Below are 18,259 nucleotides of genomic sequence, written 5' to 3' on the forward strand. Positions count from 1 at the left end.
GATGCCCAACCGACTAAGCCACCTAAAATTCCTAAAGTTTTACTATGTCCTGGTATAATGTCATCATTTGATATTTTACTGATTTAAATGTTGTGTGTCACAAAAATAACCACATTTCCTTGTCAACTACATTTTAGGGCACTGTTGTCAGACTTTTAACCATGGCCATTTTTTGAGTCTTCTGTCATTGCAGTTATGCTCTTGCAAATGTGTTTTAGCTTCAAGGAGATTCACAAAAAGGACTTTTGATGAGCACAGGATTCCGATATCTTTAAGATCATAAAACTAAACTGGGTAAGAATTTTCAGAACTAATGGAAAAACTGCATTCAGACAGAACAAGAATTAATAACATGAGACAAAGTGAATTGAAAAAGATGATTATAGTTTTTATGACTTGTTTAAAATACTCTCTAATGTTCTCTAATGTTTGCTCTTCCAGATTTAGGAAAACCTTTTCTCTTAAGATCTATGGCTTAATAGAATTTGATAAAATATTCCTTTGTAAGCAAATAGAAACATTTATCTTTTCTCCCTATCTGAACCCTCCAGAATTCAGAAACTCTAAATGAGTATTCTTTCTCACTTGGCAATTATAGTCATTTACATACATCCAATGAGAATCTGTTTTCCTTGTAACAGGACACCACTGAAAACATTGGCTACAGTACCAAGTCTTTAACTAGAATGTCATATTTGAGAGACACCTGCATAGATTCAGATATGACCAGACAGGTTTAAGGAACTAAGATTAACTTTATGAAGCCAGTAAAGTCCCTTGGAAATGTTAGCCTGATATCCTGGTTATAGAGTTCCCAAGAGCCTTACCAGGTAAGTAAAGAATATCACTTCAGGTGCAGGAACCTCAGGATATTTTGGGGACTGCAGGAGAAGAGAAATTCACCCAAATCTACAGGTATTGCAGGTGAGTCTGATGGCAAGTATTTGGCTGGGCTTCTGGCCTTAAGAGGCTATTAAAAGTTAAAAGTGCTGCAGCCACTCTGGAAAACAGTGTGGAAGTTCCTCAAAAAATTAAAAATAGATCTACCCTGTGACCCAGCAATAGCACTGCTAGGAATTTACCCGAGGGATACAGCAGTGCTGATGCATAGGGGCACTTGCACCCCAATTTTATGGCAGCACTTTCAACAATAGCCAAATTATGGGAAGAGTCTAAATGTCCATCAATTGACGAATGGATAAAGAAGATGTGGTTTACATACACAATGGAATACTACTGGGCAATGAGAAAGAATGAAATCTGGCCCTTTGTAGCAATGTGGATGGAACTGGAGAGTGTTATGCTAAGTGAAATAAGTCATACCGAGAAAGACAGATACCATTTGTCTTCACTCTTATGTGGATCCTGAGAAACTTAACAGAAGACCATGGGGGAGGGGAAGGGGGAAAAAAGAAGTTACAGAGAGGGAGGGAGGCAAACCATAAGAGACTTAAATACTGAGAACAAACTGAGGGTGGATGGAGGGTGGGGGAGAGGGGAAAGTGGGTGATGGGCATTGAGGAGGCACCTGTTGGGATGAGCCCTGGGTGTTGTATGGAAACCAATCTGACAGTAAATTATATTTAATATAGAAAAATAAAAGTTCAATGTGAAATTCTTTATAAAAACTTTGAGCAAAGCACATTTTTAAAAACAGATGGTCAATCACTATTCTTGCTATGTTTATGAAAATAAATAGGACAAATTTGTTAAAAAATGGACTTATTTTACAAATGAATTAATTTTAATTTTGCTACCTTCGACAGAAATGAGGGTGCTTTTAGGGACAAAAATTAAGTTTCAACAACACACCTTTCATAGATGTTAGATTCTAGTTCTGAATCTGAATGTTTGTTTGCCTATAAAATCAGGCTGGATCCTGAATTCTTCTTGTTTCCTCAAGTGCCTGGCTATGACTCTCCAAATGAAGGTTTCCAGTTTTCTCCCATTCTCTTGACCTGGAATCACTGAGAACTAAAACTGCCCCTTTTTCTGAAGCCCTGCAGACTGAAACTAGACAACTTGAGGTAAACTTCAGAGAAATTTCTTTCTTTCCTTTTTATTTTATACATTTTTTATTGTTTATTTATATTTGAGAGAGAGAGGGGGGAGCGGGAGCAGTAGAGAGAGACGGAGACAGAATCTGAAGCAGGCTCCAGGCTCCCAGCTGTCAGCACAGAGCCTGATGCAGGGCTTGAACCCATGAGCCGTGAGATCATGACCTGAGTGGAAGTTGGATGCTTAACCAACTGAGCCACCCAGGCGCCCCCAGAGAAATTTCTACAATAGCTCATGTGTAGATGCTCTTCATGCCTGTTGCTCTATGGGCCACTTAAAAGAATGAATTATTATTTTCTTGTTTTTTTTTCCCCAATATATGAAATTTATTGTCAAATTGGTTTCCATACAACACCCAGTGCTCATCCCAAAAGGTGTTCTCCTCAATACCCATCACCCACCCTCCCCTTCCCCCCACCCCCCCATCAACCCTCAGTTTGTTCTCAGTTTTTAAGTCTCTTATACTTTGGCTCTCTCCCACTCTAACCTCTTTTTTTTTTTTTCCTTCCCCTCCCCCATGGGTTTCTGTTAAGTTTCTCAGTATCCACATAACAGTGAAACCATATGGTATCTGTCTTTCTCTGTATGACTTATTTCACTTAGCATCACACTCTCCAGTTCCATCCACGTTGCTACAAAAGGCCATATTTCATTCTTTCTCATCGCCACGTAGTACTCCATTGTGTATATAAACCATAATTTCTTTATCCATTCATCAGTTGATGGACATTTCGGCTCTTACCATAATTTGGCTATTGTTGAGAGTGCTGCTATAAACATTGGGGTACAAGTGCCCCTATGCATCAGTACTCCTGTATCCCTTGGATAAATTCCTAGCAGTGCTACTGCTGGGTCATAGGGTAGATCTATTTTTAATTTTTTGAGGAACCTCCACACTGTTTTCCAGAGTGGCTGCACCAATTTGCATTCCCACCAACAGTGTAAGAGGGTTCCCATTTCTCCACATCCTCTCCAGCATCTATAGTCTCCTGATTTGTTCATTTTGGCCACTCTGACTGGCGTGAGGTGATATCTGAGTGTGGTTTTGATTTGTATTTCCCTGATGAGGAGCGACATTGAGCATCTTTTCATGTGCCTGTTGGCCATCTGGATGTCTTCTTTAGAGAAGTGTCTATTCATGTTTTCTTCCCATTTCTTCACTGGATTATTTGTTTTTTGGGTGTGGAGTTTAGTGAGCTCTTTATAGATTTTGGATACTAGCCCTTTGTCTGATATGTCATTTGCAAATATCTTTTCCCATTCCGTTGGTTGCCTTTTAGTTTTGTTGGTTGTTTCCTTTGCTGTGCAGAAGCTTTTTATCTTCATGAGGTCCCAGTAGTTCATTTTTGCTTTTAATTCCCTTGCCTTTGGGGATGCGTCAAGTAAGAAATTGCTACGGCTGAGGTCAGAGAGGTCTTTTCCTGCTTTCTCCTCTAAGGTTTTGATGGTTTCCTGTCCCACATTCAGGTCCTTTATCCATTTTGAGTTTATTTTTGTGAATGGTGTGAGAAAGTGGTCTAGTTTCAACCTTCTGCATGTTGCTGTCCAGTTCTCCCAGCACCATTTGTTAAAGAGACTGTCTTTTTTCCATTGGATATTCTTTCCTGCTTTGTCAAAGATTAGTTGGCCATACTTTTGTGAGTCTAGTTCTGGGGTTTCTATTCTATTCCATTGGTCTATGTGTCTATTTTTGTGCCAATACCATGCTGTCTTGATGATCACAGCTTTGTAGTGGAGGCTAATGTCTGGGATTGTGATGCCTCCTGCTTTGGTCTTCTTCTTCAAAATTACTTTGGCTATTCGGGGCCTTTTGTGGTTCCATATGAATTTTAGGATTGCTTGTTCTAGTTTCGAGAAGAATGCTGGTGCAATTTTGATTGGGATTGCATTGAATGTGTAGATAGCTTTGGGTAGTATTGACATTTTGACAATATTTATTCTTCCGATCCATGAGCAGGGAATGTCTTTCCATTTCTTTATATCTTCTTCAATTACCTTCATAAGCTTTCTATAGTTTTCAGCATACAGATCTTTTACATCTTTGGTTAGATTTATCCCTAGGTATTTTATGCTTCTTGGTGCAATTGTGAATGGGATCAGTTTCTTTATTTGTCTTTCTGTTGCTTCATTATTAGTGTATAAGAATGCAACTGATTTCTGTACATTGATTTTGTATCCTGCAACTTTGCTAAATTCATGCATCAGTTCTTGCAGACTTTTGGTGGAGTCTATCAGATTTTCCATGTATAATATCATCTGCAAAAGTGTCATCTGCAAAAAGTGAAAGCTTAACTTCATCTTTGCCGATTTTGATGCCTTTGATTTCCTTTTGTTGTCTGATTGTTGATGCTAGCACTTCCCACACTATGTTAAACAACAGCGGTGAGAGTGGACATCCCTGTCATGTTCCTGATCTCAGGGAAAAAGCTCTCAGTTTTTCCCCATTGAGGATGATGTTAGCTGTGGGCTTTTCATAAATGGCTTTTATGATGTTTAAGTATGTTCCTTCTATCCCGACTTTCTCGAGGGTTTTTATTAAGAAAGGATGCTGAATTTTGTCAAATGCTTTTTCTGCATCGATTGACAGGATCATATGGTTCTTATCTTTTCTTTTATTAATGTGATGTATCACGTTGATGGATTTGTGAATGTTGAGCCAGCCCTGCAGCCCAGGAATGAATCCCACTTGATCATGGTGAATAATTCTTTTTATATGCTGTTGAATTCGATTTGCTAGTATCTTATTGAGAATTTTTGCATCCATATTCATCAGGGATATTGGCCTTTTTTTACTGGGTCTCTGTCTGGTTTAGGAATCAAAGTAATACTGGCTTCATAGAATGAGTCTGGAAGTTTTCCTTCCCTTTCTATTTTTTGGAATAGCTTGAGAAGGATAGGTATTATCTCTGCTTTAAACGTCTGGTAGAACTCCCCTGGGAAGCCATCTGGTCTTGGACTTTTATTTGTTGGGAGATTTTTGATAACTGACTCAATTTCTTCACTGGTTATGGGTCTGTTCAAGCTTCCTATTTCCTCCTGATTGAGTTTTGGATGTGTGTGGGTGTTTAGGAATTTGTCCATTTCTTCCAGGTTGTCCAGTTTGTTGGCATATAATTGTTCATAATATTCCCTGATAATTGCTTGTATCTCTGAGGGATTGGTTGTAATAATTCCATTTTCATTCATGATTTTATCTATTTGGGTCATCTCCCTTTTCTTTTTGAGAAGCATGGCTAGAGGTTTGTCAATTTTGTTTATTTTTTCAAAAAACCAACTCTTGGTTTCATTGATCTGCTCTACAGTTTTTTTAGATTCTATATTGTTTATTTCTGGTCTGATCTTTATTATTTCTCTTCTTCTGCTGGGTTTAGGCTGTCTTTGCTGTTCTGCTTCTATTTCCTTTAGGTGTGCTGTTAGATCTTGTATTTGGGATTTTTCTTGTTTCTTGAGATAGGCCTAGATTGCAATGTATTTTCCTCTCAGGACTGCCTTCGCTGCATCCCAAAGCGTTTGGATTGTTGTATTTTCATTTTCGTTTGTTTCCATATATTTTTAAATTTCTTCTCTAATTGCCTGGTTGACCCATTCATTCTTTAGTAGGGTGTTCCTTAACCTCCATGCTTTTGGAGGTTTTCCAGACTTTTTCCTATGGTTGATTTCAAGCTTCATAGCATTGTGGTCTGAAAGTATGCATGGTATTATCTCAATTTTTGTATACTTATGAAGGGCTGTTTTGTGACCCAGTATGTGATCTATCTTGGAGAATGTTCCATGTGCACTCGAGAAGAAAGTATATTCTGTTGCTTTGGGATGCAGAGTTCTAAATATATCTGTCAAGTCTATCTGATCCAATGTATCATTCAGGGCCCTTGTTTCTTTATTGACCATGTGTCTAGATGATCTATCCATTTCTGTAAGTGGAGTGTTAAAGTTCCCTGCAATTACCACATTCTTATCAATAAGGTTGCTTATGTTTGTGAGTAATTGTTTTCTATATTTGGGGGCTCCTGTATTCAGCGCATAGACATTTATAATTGTTAGCTCTTCCTGATGGATAGACCCTGTAATTATTATATAATGCCCTTCCTCATCTCTTGTTACAATCTTTAATTTAAAGTCTAGTTTGTCTGATACAAGTATGGCTACTCTAGCTTTCTTTTGACTTCCAGTAGCATGATAATTAGTACTCCATCCCCTCAATTTCAATCTGAAGGTGTCCTCAGGTCTAAAATGAATCTATTGTAGACAGCAAATAGATGGGTCTTGTTTTTTTATCCATTCTGATACTCTATGTCTTTTGGTTGGCACATTTAGTCCATTTACATTCAGTGTTATTATAGAAAGATACGGGTTTAGAGTCACTGTGATGTCCGTAGGTTTCATGCTTGTAGCGATGTCTCTGGTACTTTGTCTCACAGGATCCCCCTTAGGATCTCTTGTAGGGCTGGTTTAGTGGTGACGAATTCCTTCAGTTTTTGTTTGTTTGGGAAGACCTTTATCTCTCCTTCTATTCGAAATGACAGACTTGTTGGATAAAGGATTCTCGGCTGCATATTTTTTCTGTTCATCACATTGAAGATTTCCTGCCATTGCTTTCTGGCCTGCCAAGTTTCAGTAGAGAGATTGGTCACGAGTCTTATCGGTCTCCCTTCATATGTTAGAGCACGTTTATCCCTAGCTGCTTGCAGAATTTTCTCTTTATCCTTGTATTTTTCCAGTTTCACTATGATATGTCGTGCAGAAGATCGATTCAAGTTACGTCTGAAGGGAGTTCTCTGTGCCTCTTGGATTTCAGTGCCCTTTTCCTTCCCCAGATCAGGGAAGTTCTCAGCTATTATTTCTTCAAGTATACCTTCAGCACCTTTCCCTCTCTCTTCCTCCTCTGGAATACCAATTATGCGTAGATTATTTCTCTTTAGTGCATCACTTAGTTCTCTAATTTTCCCCTCATACTCCTGGATTTTTTTTATCTCTCTTTTTCTCAGCTTCCTCTTTTTCCATAATTTTATCTTCTAGTTCACCTATTCTCTCCTCTGAGTCTTCAATCCGAGTCGTGGTTGTCTCCATTTTATTTTGCAGTTCATTTATAGCATTTTTTAGCTCCTCCTGACTGTTCCTTAGTCCCTTGATCTCTGTAGCAATAGATTCTCTGCTGTCTTCTATACTGTTTTCAAGCCCAGCGATTAATTCTATGACTATTATTCTAAATTCACTTTCTGTTATATTGTTTAAATCCTTTTTGATCAGTTCGTTAGCTGTCGTTATTTCCTGGAAGTTTTTTTGAGGGGAATTCTTCCGTTTGGTCATTTTGGATAGTCCTTGGAGTGGTGCGGAACTGCAAGGCACTTCCCCTGTGCTGTCTTGAAAAACTTGCGTTGGTGGGCGGGGCTGCAGTCAGACCTCATGTCTGCCCCCAGCCTACCACTGGGGCCAGAGTCAGACTGGTGTGTACCTTCTCTTCCCCTCTCCTAGGGGCGGGTTTCACTGTGGGGTGGCATGGCCCGTCTGGGCTACTTGCACACTGCCAGGCTCGTGGTGCTGGGATCTGGCATATTAGCTGGGGTGAATTGGCAAAGTGCACAGGGGCGGGAGGGGCAGGCTCAGCTCGCTTTTCCTTCGGTGATCCACTTTGGGAGGGGCCCTGCAGCACCGGGAAGGAGTCAGACCCGCCGCCGGAGGGATGGATCCGCAGAAGCACAGTGCTGGGTGTTTGCGTGGTGCAAGCAAGTTCCTTGGCAGGAACTGGTTCCCTGTGGGATTTTGGCCGGGGGATGGGTGAGGAAGATGGCGCTGGCGAGCACCTTTGTTCCCCGCCAAGCTGAGCTCTGTTGTCTAGGCCTCAACAACTCTCTCTCCCGTTGCCCTCCAGCCTTCCCATTCTCCGAGCAGAGCTGTTAACTTATAACCTTCCAGATGTTAAGTCCTGCTTGCTGTCAGAACACACTCCGTCCGGCCCCTCTGCTTTTGCCAACCAGACTCGGGGGCTCTGCTTGGCTGGTGGGCTGCCCCTCCCCCCCCCCCCCCCCCGCTCCCTCCCGCCGGTCTGTGTAGCGCGCACCGCCTCTCCGTCCTTCCTACCCTCTTCTGTGGACCTCTCGTCTACGCTTGGCTCCAGAGAATCTGTTCTGCTAGTCTTCTGGCGGTTTTCTGGGTTATTTAGGCAGGTGTAAGTGGAATGTAAGTGATCAGCAGGGCGGTGAGCTCAGCGTCCTCCTACGCCGCCATCTTCCCACCTGTATCTACCTTATTTTCCTGTTTCGAATCGTCCTCAAATTCCTCCGATAAACCCTAGTGACTGCATTTTTCTCGTTAATATTATTGTACCTGATTTGATCATATTTCATTGAGGATTTAAACAATCAAAACTTAGAAGTGATATTCATGCATCATTTTCTTATGTGCTCTCTTGATCAGGTTTGGAGAATGTATTTTTGTAATTAGCCGTGTTGATTTAAAGGAGCAGGTGGGAGAGAGGAGTAGACATGCTGAAGGAGCTCCAGTTCTTCCTGTCGGCCATCCTGCTGCTTGCCTGTGTCTTCTTCTACCAGCTCAGCCTGAAGTCCAGCTGTCTCTTCTCTTGCCTTCCTCCTCAAAAGGCCCAGCAAGACCTGGAAGCCCTCCTGGGCCATGGGCATGGCATTGTGTTCATAGAGACCTCAGAGAGAATGGAGCCAACGCCTCTGGTCTCTTGTGCTGTGGAATCTGCTGCCAAGACTTACCCAGAGAAGCCCGTGGTGTTCTTCATGAAGGGTCTCAACACCACCACACGGCTGCCCTCAAACTCCACTTATCCAGCCTTTTCCCTCCTCTCAGCCATAGACAATGTTTTCCTCTTCCCTTTGGATATGAAAAGGCTGTTTGAAGACACACCATTGCGTTCATGGTACACTCATGTAAGTGTTCAGAGAATCTTAGAATGTCAGTGTTGGGAGGTACCACAAAAAATGAGTCCAATCTCCTCATATTTTGAATAGGTAAACTGAGCATAAGGACTCAGTGTCAGAGATGGGACCAGAACCCAGACCCTGGTCTTCTTTGTACAGGGTTGAGTCCTGATTCAAACAAACAGGAGAGACTTCAGTTAGCTTTATCTCTAGCCTGGTGTCTTTTGCTTCCAGCCTTATTTCTTAGGAACTATGCTTCTCTTGAGACCATTCTTAATGAATGAGTTTTGGTAACTTTTATGGGGGTATAATCACTTATTTTTCACTTATTTAAACCCATCTGTGTTAAACTGTTTTTTTGCATTTGAATGGGAAATGAGGCAATATTTAACTTGAAGATGATGTAAATAGTGAACTCATGAAAAATCAGATGGGGTGCTGCTATATGAGATTGGGTTATATTGAGATACAACCAAGACATGCCAGGAGCTCTTGGGAATTTTGTAATCTTCATCTTAGCAACATAGTATAATAAGGAAATAACATTCCAATTAAATATTTCTCTCACAGAGGACCCACAATCAGATAATGCTTAAGGAAATTATAGTACAACCACTCAATGATTCCACTATGCAGGCTTTAGCCGTGACATCTTATGAAGACTACAACACAATATGGAATAAATACACTTGTATTAGAATGTAATTGTAATGATTTACCTATGTACCACCGTTCCCCCCAATCACATGGAAGAAAAAATCCTGAAGAAAATACACAACACACAGTAATAATAGGTGTGTTAGTGTGATTGGATTGGGAGTGCATTTAGTGATGAGAATAAGTTAATTTTATAAATACAATTATTATTATTATTACTTTTTAATATATGAAATTTACTGTCAAATTGGTTTCCATACAACACCCAATGCTCATCCCAACAGGTGCCCTCCTCAATGCCCATCACCCACCCTCCCGTCCCTCCCACCCCCCATCAGCCCTCAGTTTGTTCTCAGTTTTTAAGTGTCTCTTATGCTTTGGCTCTCTCCCGCTCTAACCTCTCTCTCTCTCTTTTTTTTTTCCTTCCCCTCCCCCATGGGTTCCTGTTAAGTTTCTCAGGATCCACATAAGAGTGAACACATATGGTATCTGTCTTTCTCTGTATAGCTTTAATTATTTTAAAAACAAAAAAGTAATTTAAAAGTTGGCATCAAAATTATACCATTTGCTTATCCTGTAAAGTCCTTTCTAAGTTCTAATCATAGGCTAGACCAAATGTCAGATGGTAAATACTTTGTAAAGGGGACAGACGGTGAATACTTAAGGCTTTGCAGGCCAAGTGGCAATATTGAGGCCATTATGGTGGTACTTGTGTTAGTTTCCTATAGCTGCTGTATCAAATGACCACAAACTTGGTGACCTAAACCAACAGAGATTTGTTCTTTTTTGGTGATGGAGGCCAAAAGTGCCAAATCCATTTCACCGAATGGAAATCAGGTGCTGGCAGGGCCCCAGTTCCCAAGGAAGCTCTTAGGAAAAACCCTTCCAGTGGAGATCTGCACATGTCCTTTTCCTCTGTGTGTGTGAACTTTCCCTCTACATTTTCTTTCTTTCTTTCTTTCTTTCTTTCTTTCTTTCTTTCACCACTTTAGTGACGAATGACTGACACATAAAAGCTGGACATATGTAATGTGCACAACTTGGTGAGTTTAAGATGTGGCTGTTTTTTTGTTTTGTTTTGTTTTCTTAATTTTTTTATTTTTACATCTGTCTTTAAAGGATACTTGTGATAGCATTTAGGGCCCAAATCAGGACAACCCAGGATAATCTCCCCATCTCAAGATCCTTTATGTGATCACATCTGCAAAGACCCTTTTCTCAAATGCGTTAACATTTACAGGTTCTGGGATGTAGGACCTGGGGTCTTTGAGTGGCCATTATTCAGTCCACTACAGTATTTATATATAAAAAATGAAAACTCCTGTCATGCCCTGCCTCATTCATCTGGGGACTGAGTGTGTGCTTTCCTGGGTGGAGGACACATTTGAGCCTACTTACTGTCATCTGGAGACATTTACTGGACTAAGCAACAGGCATGTGGGGGAAGTGGCCAGTTTTACTTTTGGCTCCATGTGACTTCCATAACCAGGGTGCCCATCTCTTGTCCTGAAGAGCCTGCAAGTCTCAAATTAAGACTCATCAGGAGGCGATGAATCAGCTCATCAGACTGAGATTTTACCGGCAGCTGCCAGCACAGGGGTCCCAACAAATAGTTGATGACAAGCGCAGGCCCCTCGGAAGAAGCAGGACAGGCCACAGGCTGGGAAGGCAGGCCGTGGCAGCAGAGAGGGTCCCTGGAGGGGACATGCTGGCTAGGTCCCTGTCGCTCTCAGGGCTAGCCTGCTAGAGGGTGTTCCAGGAGATCTAAACAAGAACAGCAGTCTGTTGGCCTACTTTCCCCACAGCTGGGCTAGACTAACATTACCTAAACTGTGTTACGCTCCTTACACAAATAAATTTCTGCTCAAATTGTTTTGTAAGGGGAGATGCTGCATTATACACTGTAAAAAAATTTTTCCCTCACGGACTAATCACGTACATGAAGAGATTAAAGCCTCTGTACTTCTGAACTAAAGAAACGGTAATTTGATTCAACCAGAATCTTCCAAACTTATTTGAGCATGAACACCTCTTTCAGTAGGACATAAATGTTTTCTTAGAGCTGATGTTTCATAGAGCACAGCCTGGGTCTTCTGAGCTGTACCTCAATTTTATAAGGTTGAATTTTAGGAACAAGGTGGGCCCTGGGACACAGAACCCTTAAGTGTCTGCCCCATCTGAGCCCGCAGGGTACTGCACTAAGCCATGCATCTGCAGTGATCACACCATGATAATTTTGGGGTGCTGGTCTGTGGCATGTTCTGCTCCATTGGGGATGACCTAATGTGCCATCACTTGCTGGTTTGCTGCACTGATTTGGCAACTGTAGCCTTTAAAGATGTCTGGGGTTGCGTACTGTGGGGTAGGAAGGGGATGAGCAGTCAGAATCCTAATCCCCTTCCTGGAGCTCACCCCTGTGGGAGCTTTTGTGTTTTAGGTAGATTTAGTCCAATGCCCACAAAAAGGCAGGCTTCTTCCTCCTGTGATTTCGTGTGGCTTTTGATATCCTATGTATCTGTTCACTAACACTCACCAATTTACCAAATGATCAATTTTACTTATTTTTACCAAAACCTTATTTTTTTTTTTTGAATGAGTGGATCTCTGGAGCCAGACTGGCTGGGTTCAAATTCAGCCTCTGCCTCTCTCACTTTGGACAAATTACTGAATTTCTTGTTTCTTTTATCTCTTAACTTGAAAAATGGGAATAATCATAATATCAGTCTTTGAGCATTTGTGTAGATTATAAAGAGCTTGGAACAGTTTTTGATAAATTTTGGCTGTTATTATTTATGAGGTTTTCAGCAATTGTATACAATTTTGTGATGTTAACAATTTGTGTAAAGATTCCTGCAAAGTATTAATTATCTTGCCTTCATTTGGCTTTATAGCAATGATTTTTTTAAATAAGAAATTTTTTTTGTTTAATGTTTATTTTTGAGAGAGAGAGAGAGAGGGAGACAGAGTGTGAGTGGGGAAGGGACAGAGACAGAGAGGGAGACACAGAATCTGAAGCAGGCTCCAGGCTCTGAGCTGTCAGCACAGAGCTGGATGTGGGGCTCAAACTCATGAACTGTGAGATCATGACCTGAGCCAAAGTCAGATGCTTAACCAAATGAGCCACCCATAGCAGAGTTTTTTTTTTAAGTGTTTTTTTTAAACGTTTATTTATTTTTGAGAGAGAGAGAGAGAGATAGAGTATGAGTGGGGTGGGGCAGACACACACACACACACACACACACACACACACACACACAGAATCTGAAGCAGGCTCTAGGCTCTGAGCTGTCAGCACAGAGCCTGACTCGGGGCTCAAACTCACCAACTGTGAGATCATGACCTGAGTCGAAGTTGGATGCTTAACCAATGAGCAATCCAGGTGCCTCCCTTTAGCAGAGTTTTAAAGAATGTTTATTAAAAAATAAATAAGTAGATAAATAAATAAATAATAAATAAATAAATAATGTCTATTTTGTCAGGGCACCTGGGTGACTCAGTTAAGCGTCTGACTCCTGTTTTCGGCTCAGGTCATAATCTCCTGGTTCATGCCCACGTTGGGCTCTGTCCTGACAGTGTAGTGCGAAGCCTGCTTGAGATTCTCTCTCTTTCCCTCTCTCTATGCCCCTTACCCAGGCACACTCTCTCCTTCTCTTTCTAAATAAATAAATAAACTAAAAAAAAATGAATGTTTACCTTGTCAAATGCCAAATGTTTATGTTCAATCTTTCTTTACTTTTAATTCATTTATTGGGGCGCCTGGGTGGCTTAGTCAGTTGAGCGTCTGACTTCAGCTTAGGTCATGATCTGATGGTTCATTGGTTTGAGCCCCACATGGTGCTCACTGCTGTCAGTGTGGAGCCCACTTTAGATCCTCTGTCCCCCTCTCTCTCTGCCCTTCCCTTGCTAGTGTTTCTCTTTCTCTCTCAAAATTCATTTAAAAAAATTATTTATTTATTTATTTATTTATTTATTTATTTAAGTAGGCTCCATGCCCTGTGTGGAGCCCAGCATGGGGCTTGAACTCACAACCCTGAGATGAAGACTTGAGCTGAGATCAAGTGTTAGGGTCATCCAGTTGTCTCTATTTCAATCTTTTAATCAATATGTTTCAATCCAGAAAAATCTATTTTGTTTTCTCTATTCAAACTTTTAGCATTCCATTTGAGAAGGTTGCTGTCTATAGTGATTAGTTTTTATTGCCATTTATAATGATTGTTTTTTATTCTTTTTAGAGTCACTTTCTGCTTTGCTCCCTTTTTTAGCATTTGCAGTCATCCTCGACTCCTCTCTCCCCCTCCACATCCAATCCATCCACACCCTGACCCTCTTCATCTTTACCGTGTGCCTAGGATCTGACCATTTCATCTGCCCTCCTAACCTGCCTCTGTGTTTCTGCCCTTGTTGCCTCCCAAGCCCTGCCCCTGTCTGTTTTCCACAGAGGACCCTTTCAAGACTGAGTCAGGTCACATCACTCCTTTCTTCTAAACCTTCAAGTAATTTCAGTCTTCAGATAACTCCAGTCTACGTGATGCATCCTCCCTCTCCACCCACCCCTCTCTGCTCTCATCTCCTACCCGTCCTTCACTGCCCTGCTTTGGCCACACTACTCTGCTCTCTGTTTCTGCACACAGTGATTGTATTCCTACCTCAGGGCCCTTGAGCTTGCTGAAACCCAAGGTAAGATAGTGTTCCACCCTGCTCCTTTCATATCCTCTTCACCCAGCTGTTTTTCCTTCATAGTCCTTGTGAACACCTAACATATTATATATTGATTTATTTATCGTCTATCTCCTCCAGGTAGGGATTTTTTGTCTGTCTGTTCATTGCTCTCTCCCTAGCAGCTATAACAGAGCTTGGCACATTGAAAGTAGGCCCTCAATGGGGTGCCTGGGTGGCTCAATTGGTTAAGTGTCTGACTTCGGCCCAGGTTATGATCTCACACTTCGTGGGCCTGAGCCCCACGTCGGGCTCTGTGCTGACAGCTCAGAGCCTGGAGCCTGCTTCCAATTTTGGCTCTCTCTCTCTCTCTGCCCCTCCCCCACTTGTGCTCTCTCTCTGGCTCTCAAAAATAACTAAATGTTAAAAAAAAATTTTTTTTAAAGGAAATAAGGGCCTCAATGAATATCATTAAAGGAAATAATTAGTGAAAGAAGGCATGCATGCATTTTAAGATTCTTTTACCAATTTCTCAAGAAGCATACATATTGATCTATTCTATAGTTTCCTAGTTTACTTTTTCTTTATTAGTTTTTAGCATTTCTAGGACTCAAAAAATTCCTGCTTCACAGTTTCATATTTGTGGTTAAACTACACCCTGCTGAAAATGGCTCATATGGTTTATTGTGAAATCCCTTCAGGGTTTCTTCTTTACCATTCTACTGCTTTAATTAAAAACAAACAAAAACCAAATTCATGAATTCTTTAAAAGCTTGCAAAGTCTTCCCATTGACACTGGTTGCTGTAAACTTTTCACTTACAGGCAAATTTTGGGGTGGAGGTAAGTTTGGTCAATTTGTAAAATTGGGCTTTTGTAAGCAGATTTTCGAGAAGCTGGCTTGCTTCCTTGTCCTCAGCTACCGTGGGCTGGCCTCACGTTGTGACACCCTTCCTTTTTCTCCTGCTGCTGTGGCTGATTTGCACGTGTTCCTGCAGATCAATGCCAGTGTGGAGAGCAACTGGCTCCACGTCAGCTCAGATGCGTCCCGCCTGGCCATCATCTGGAAATATGGGGGCATCTACATGGACACCGATGTCATCTCCATCCGGCCCATCCCTGAGGAGAACTTTCTGGCTGCACAGTCTTCTCAGTACTCTAGTAACGGGGTGTTTGGATTCCTCCCCCACCACCCTTTCCTGTGGGAGTGCATGGAAAACTTTGTCGAACACTACAATTCAGACATTTGGGGCAACCAGGGTCCCAGTTTGATGACGAGGATGTTGAGACTGTGGTGCAAACTTAGAGACTTCCAGGAGGTGAGTGATTTCAGGTGTTTGAACCTGTCCTTCCTACACCCTCAGAGATTTTACCCCATCTCCTATCCAGAGTGGAGGCGCTACTATGAAGTCTGGGACAAAGACCTGAGCTTCAATGACTCCTACGCCCTGCATCTGTGGAACTACATGAACAACGAAGGAAGGACTGTGGTTAGAGGGAGCAACACGCTGGTGGAAAATCTCTGCCGTAAGCACTGTCCCAGGACTTACAGGGACCTGATTCAAAGCCCAGAGGGATCAGTGACTGGGGAGGTGGGTCCAGGTAACAAATAGAGCCCACACTGGCTCTATGTTATAGAACTGGTTCCTGGAGTGCCAGCGTGCAGCTCATGTCCACGTTCCCCAGGGGTGGAGGGGTTTACTCACGTATCGCTTAAGCTCAGCTTTCTCTGTCTATAATACAAAAATCCCAAAGACCATTGGTGTATAAAATATAAAAGCTTAGGGGCGCCTGGGTGGCTCAGTCGGTTGGGCGTCCGACTTCAGCCAGGTCACGATCTCGCGGTCTGTGGGTTCGAGCCCCGCGTCAGGCTCTGGGCTGATGGCTCGGAGCCTGGAGCCTGTTTCCGATTCTGTGTCTCCCTCTCTCTCTGCCCCTCCCCCGTTCATGCTCTGTCTCTCTCTGTCCCAAAAAAAAAAAAAAATATATATATATATATATATATATATATATATATAAAAGCTTATTTCTCTCTCATGTAAAAGAAGTCTGAAGGCAGGCAATTCAGAGGCAGGGGTGTGGTCACTGTGGTCACTGGGGACCCAGGTTTCTTGCATCTTTCTTGTTTGTTATCCTTAGCGTCCATAGCCCCTGGTCTATATGGCTGCTTGGTATCCAGCCCATTATGTCTGCATTTCAGGCAGCAGGATGAAGGAAGGAGGAACGTACCCCTCCTTTATTTTATGAAAACTTCCTATAAGTACTGTGTAACACTTGCCTTTACATCTCACTCACTCACTGCAAGAGATGCTGAAAAATTTAAGGAGGAAGAGAAGAAAATGGGTGTTAGGAGAGGCAGCTAACAGTTTTGCTACCTGTTAAATTTACTTCTGTTAGATTAATTTCAGCAGAATGGACCAGGGACAAAGAGTCTTGATTTCTGATCTTGGGCCAAAGAGTCTTGATATCCTGACTTTGATATTCATTAGTGAATTCAGTCAATGAATATTAACCAAGCCCCTTCTGTGTGCCAAGCACTGATTTAGTTGCTGAAAATACTGCTGGATCAAGCAGACATGGTTCTGTCTTAGTCAGTTTGGGCTGCAGTAACAAAGTACCACTGACTGGGTGGTTTATAAACAACAGAAATTTATTTTTCACAGTTCTGGAGGCTGGTAGTCCAAGATTAGGGTGCCAGCACAGTCAGGTTCTAGTAAGGATCTTCTTCTGGTGGCAGAGGGCACTTTAATTGTAGAATTCTCGTATAGGGGAGGAGGTCAAGGGAGCTCTCTGGGGTCCTTTTTATAGAGAAACTAATCCCACTCATGAGGGCTTCACCCTCATGACCTAATTACCTCCCAAAGGCCCCACTTTCTAATATTATCACATTGAGGGTTAGGATTTCAACATATGAATGTTTTTTAACATTTATTCATTTTTGAGAGAGAGAGAGAGAGAAAGAGACAGAGAGAGAGAGACAGAGAAAGAGACAGAGAGAGAATGAGTGGGGGAGGGAGACACATAATCTGAAGCAAGCTCCAGGCTTTGAGCTGTCAGCACAGAGCCCAACATTGGGCTCAAACCCACGAAGCGGAAGATCAGGACCTGAGCTGAAGTCGGATGCTTAACCAACTGAACCATCCAGGTGCCCCAATCTATTTATTTTTGAGAGAGAGAGAGAGAGGTGGGGGAGGAGCAGAGAGAGAGGGAGACACAGAATCTGAAGCAGACTCCAGGCTCTGAGCTGTCAGCACAGAGTCCGACCTGGGGCTCAAACCCACGAACTGTGAGATCATGATCTGAGCCAAAGTTGGACGCTTAACCTACTGAGCCACCCAGGCACCCCTTTCTATTTCTTATTGATTTATAACCACCCTTTGTATATTAAGGACACAAACATTTTATTATTTTAGTGTAATTTTTTTCAGTTTCTCCCAGCTTGCCATGCCTTGGGTTTGTTTCTAGACGCACAGAGGGTCCTGGTTAGACTGATGCTGCATTTTTCATTTTGCAGGAAAGAACAATTTTTTTTTCCTGAGAAAGGAGATCTCTTTTGTAAGTGCATCTATGGCCTTTAAGGTGATTTTTTCAGGGAATGTGCTAGAGTATAGTTTGTGCCCAAGGAAGAGGTTTGAAGCCCGAGCTTCAGCCAGTTCTTGACATGTCAGAGTGCAGGCCACTTGTTGCAAGGTCCTCAGATTTTTCAAGAGAAATCAGCAAACCAGATTTTTATGTAAAATCTCATTTTGACTATATACCTGTCAATCCATCCATCACCACTGTGAAAACCCAACAACATATTTTTGACCTAATTACCTCAGTTACCATTTGCGGCCAGCATCCGGGCATTGGGAGATCTGTCCCATACACCTCAGATGCCCTTCTGGAAGCTAGAGCTGGCTCTGGAGCTGGCTTATGAGGTGTGATGCCAACAGTTGACAGCAGAGAGCACTCCCATGGTGGGCTGCCTAGGGTCTAAAGTCCACCTTCAGTCAGCAGTCGGTCC

General features: G+C 42.1%; 1 protein-coding gene across 1 annotated transcript; it reads left to right on the forward strand.

Annotated features, from left to right (window-relative positions):
* The first annotated feature begins 1,549 nt into the window (after window positions 1-1,549).
* On the forward strand, window positions 1,550-16,266 carry A4GNT (alpha-1,4-N-acetylglucosaminyltransferase). The gene is made up of 3 exons (XM_049628769.1): window positions 1,550-2,027; window positions 8,473-8,951; window positions 15,252-16,266. Exons 2-3 carry the CDS (start codon window positions 8,541-8,543, stop codon window positions 15,864-15,866), a joined length of 1,026 nt encoding a protein of 341 aa, XP_049484726.1. The 5' UTR covers window positions 1,550-2,027; window positions 8,473-8,540; the 3' UTR covers window positions 15,867-16,266.
* The last annotated feature ends 1,993 nt before the right edge of the window (window positions 16,267-18,259 follow it).

This window comes from Panthera uncia, chromosome C2 (assembly GCF_023721935.1).
Source record: "Panthera uncia isolate 11264 chromosome C2, Puncia_PCG_1.0, whole genome shotgun sequence".
Classification (NCBI taxonomy): domain Eukaryota; kingdom Metazoa; phylum Chordata; class Mammalia; order Carnivora; family Felidae; genus Panthera; species Panthera uncia.

Excerpts from the sequence above, each read along its gene's own strand:
- A4GNT (XM_049628769.1), top strand. The coding sequence starts at position 8,541 with ATGCTGAAGGAGCTCCAGTTCTTCCTGTCGGCCATCCTGCTGCTTGCC. Across the intron at positions 8,952-15,251 it reads TGCGTTCATGGTACACTCAT|ATCAATGCCAGTGTGGAGAG; the intron begins GTAAGTGTTCAG and ends GTGTTCCTGCAG.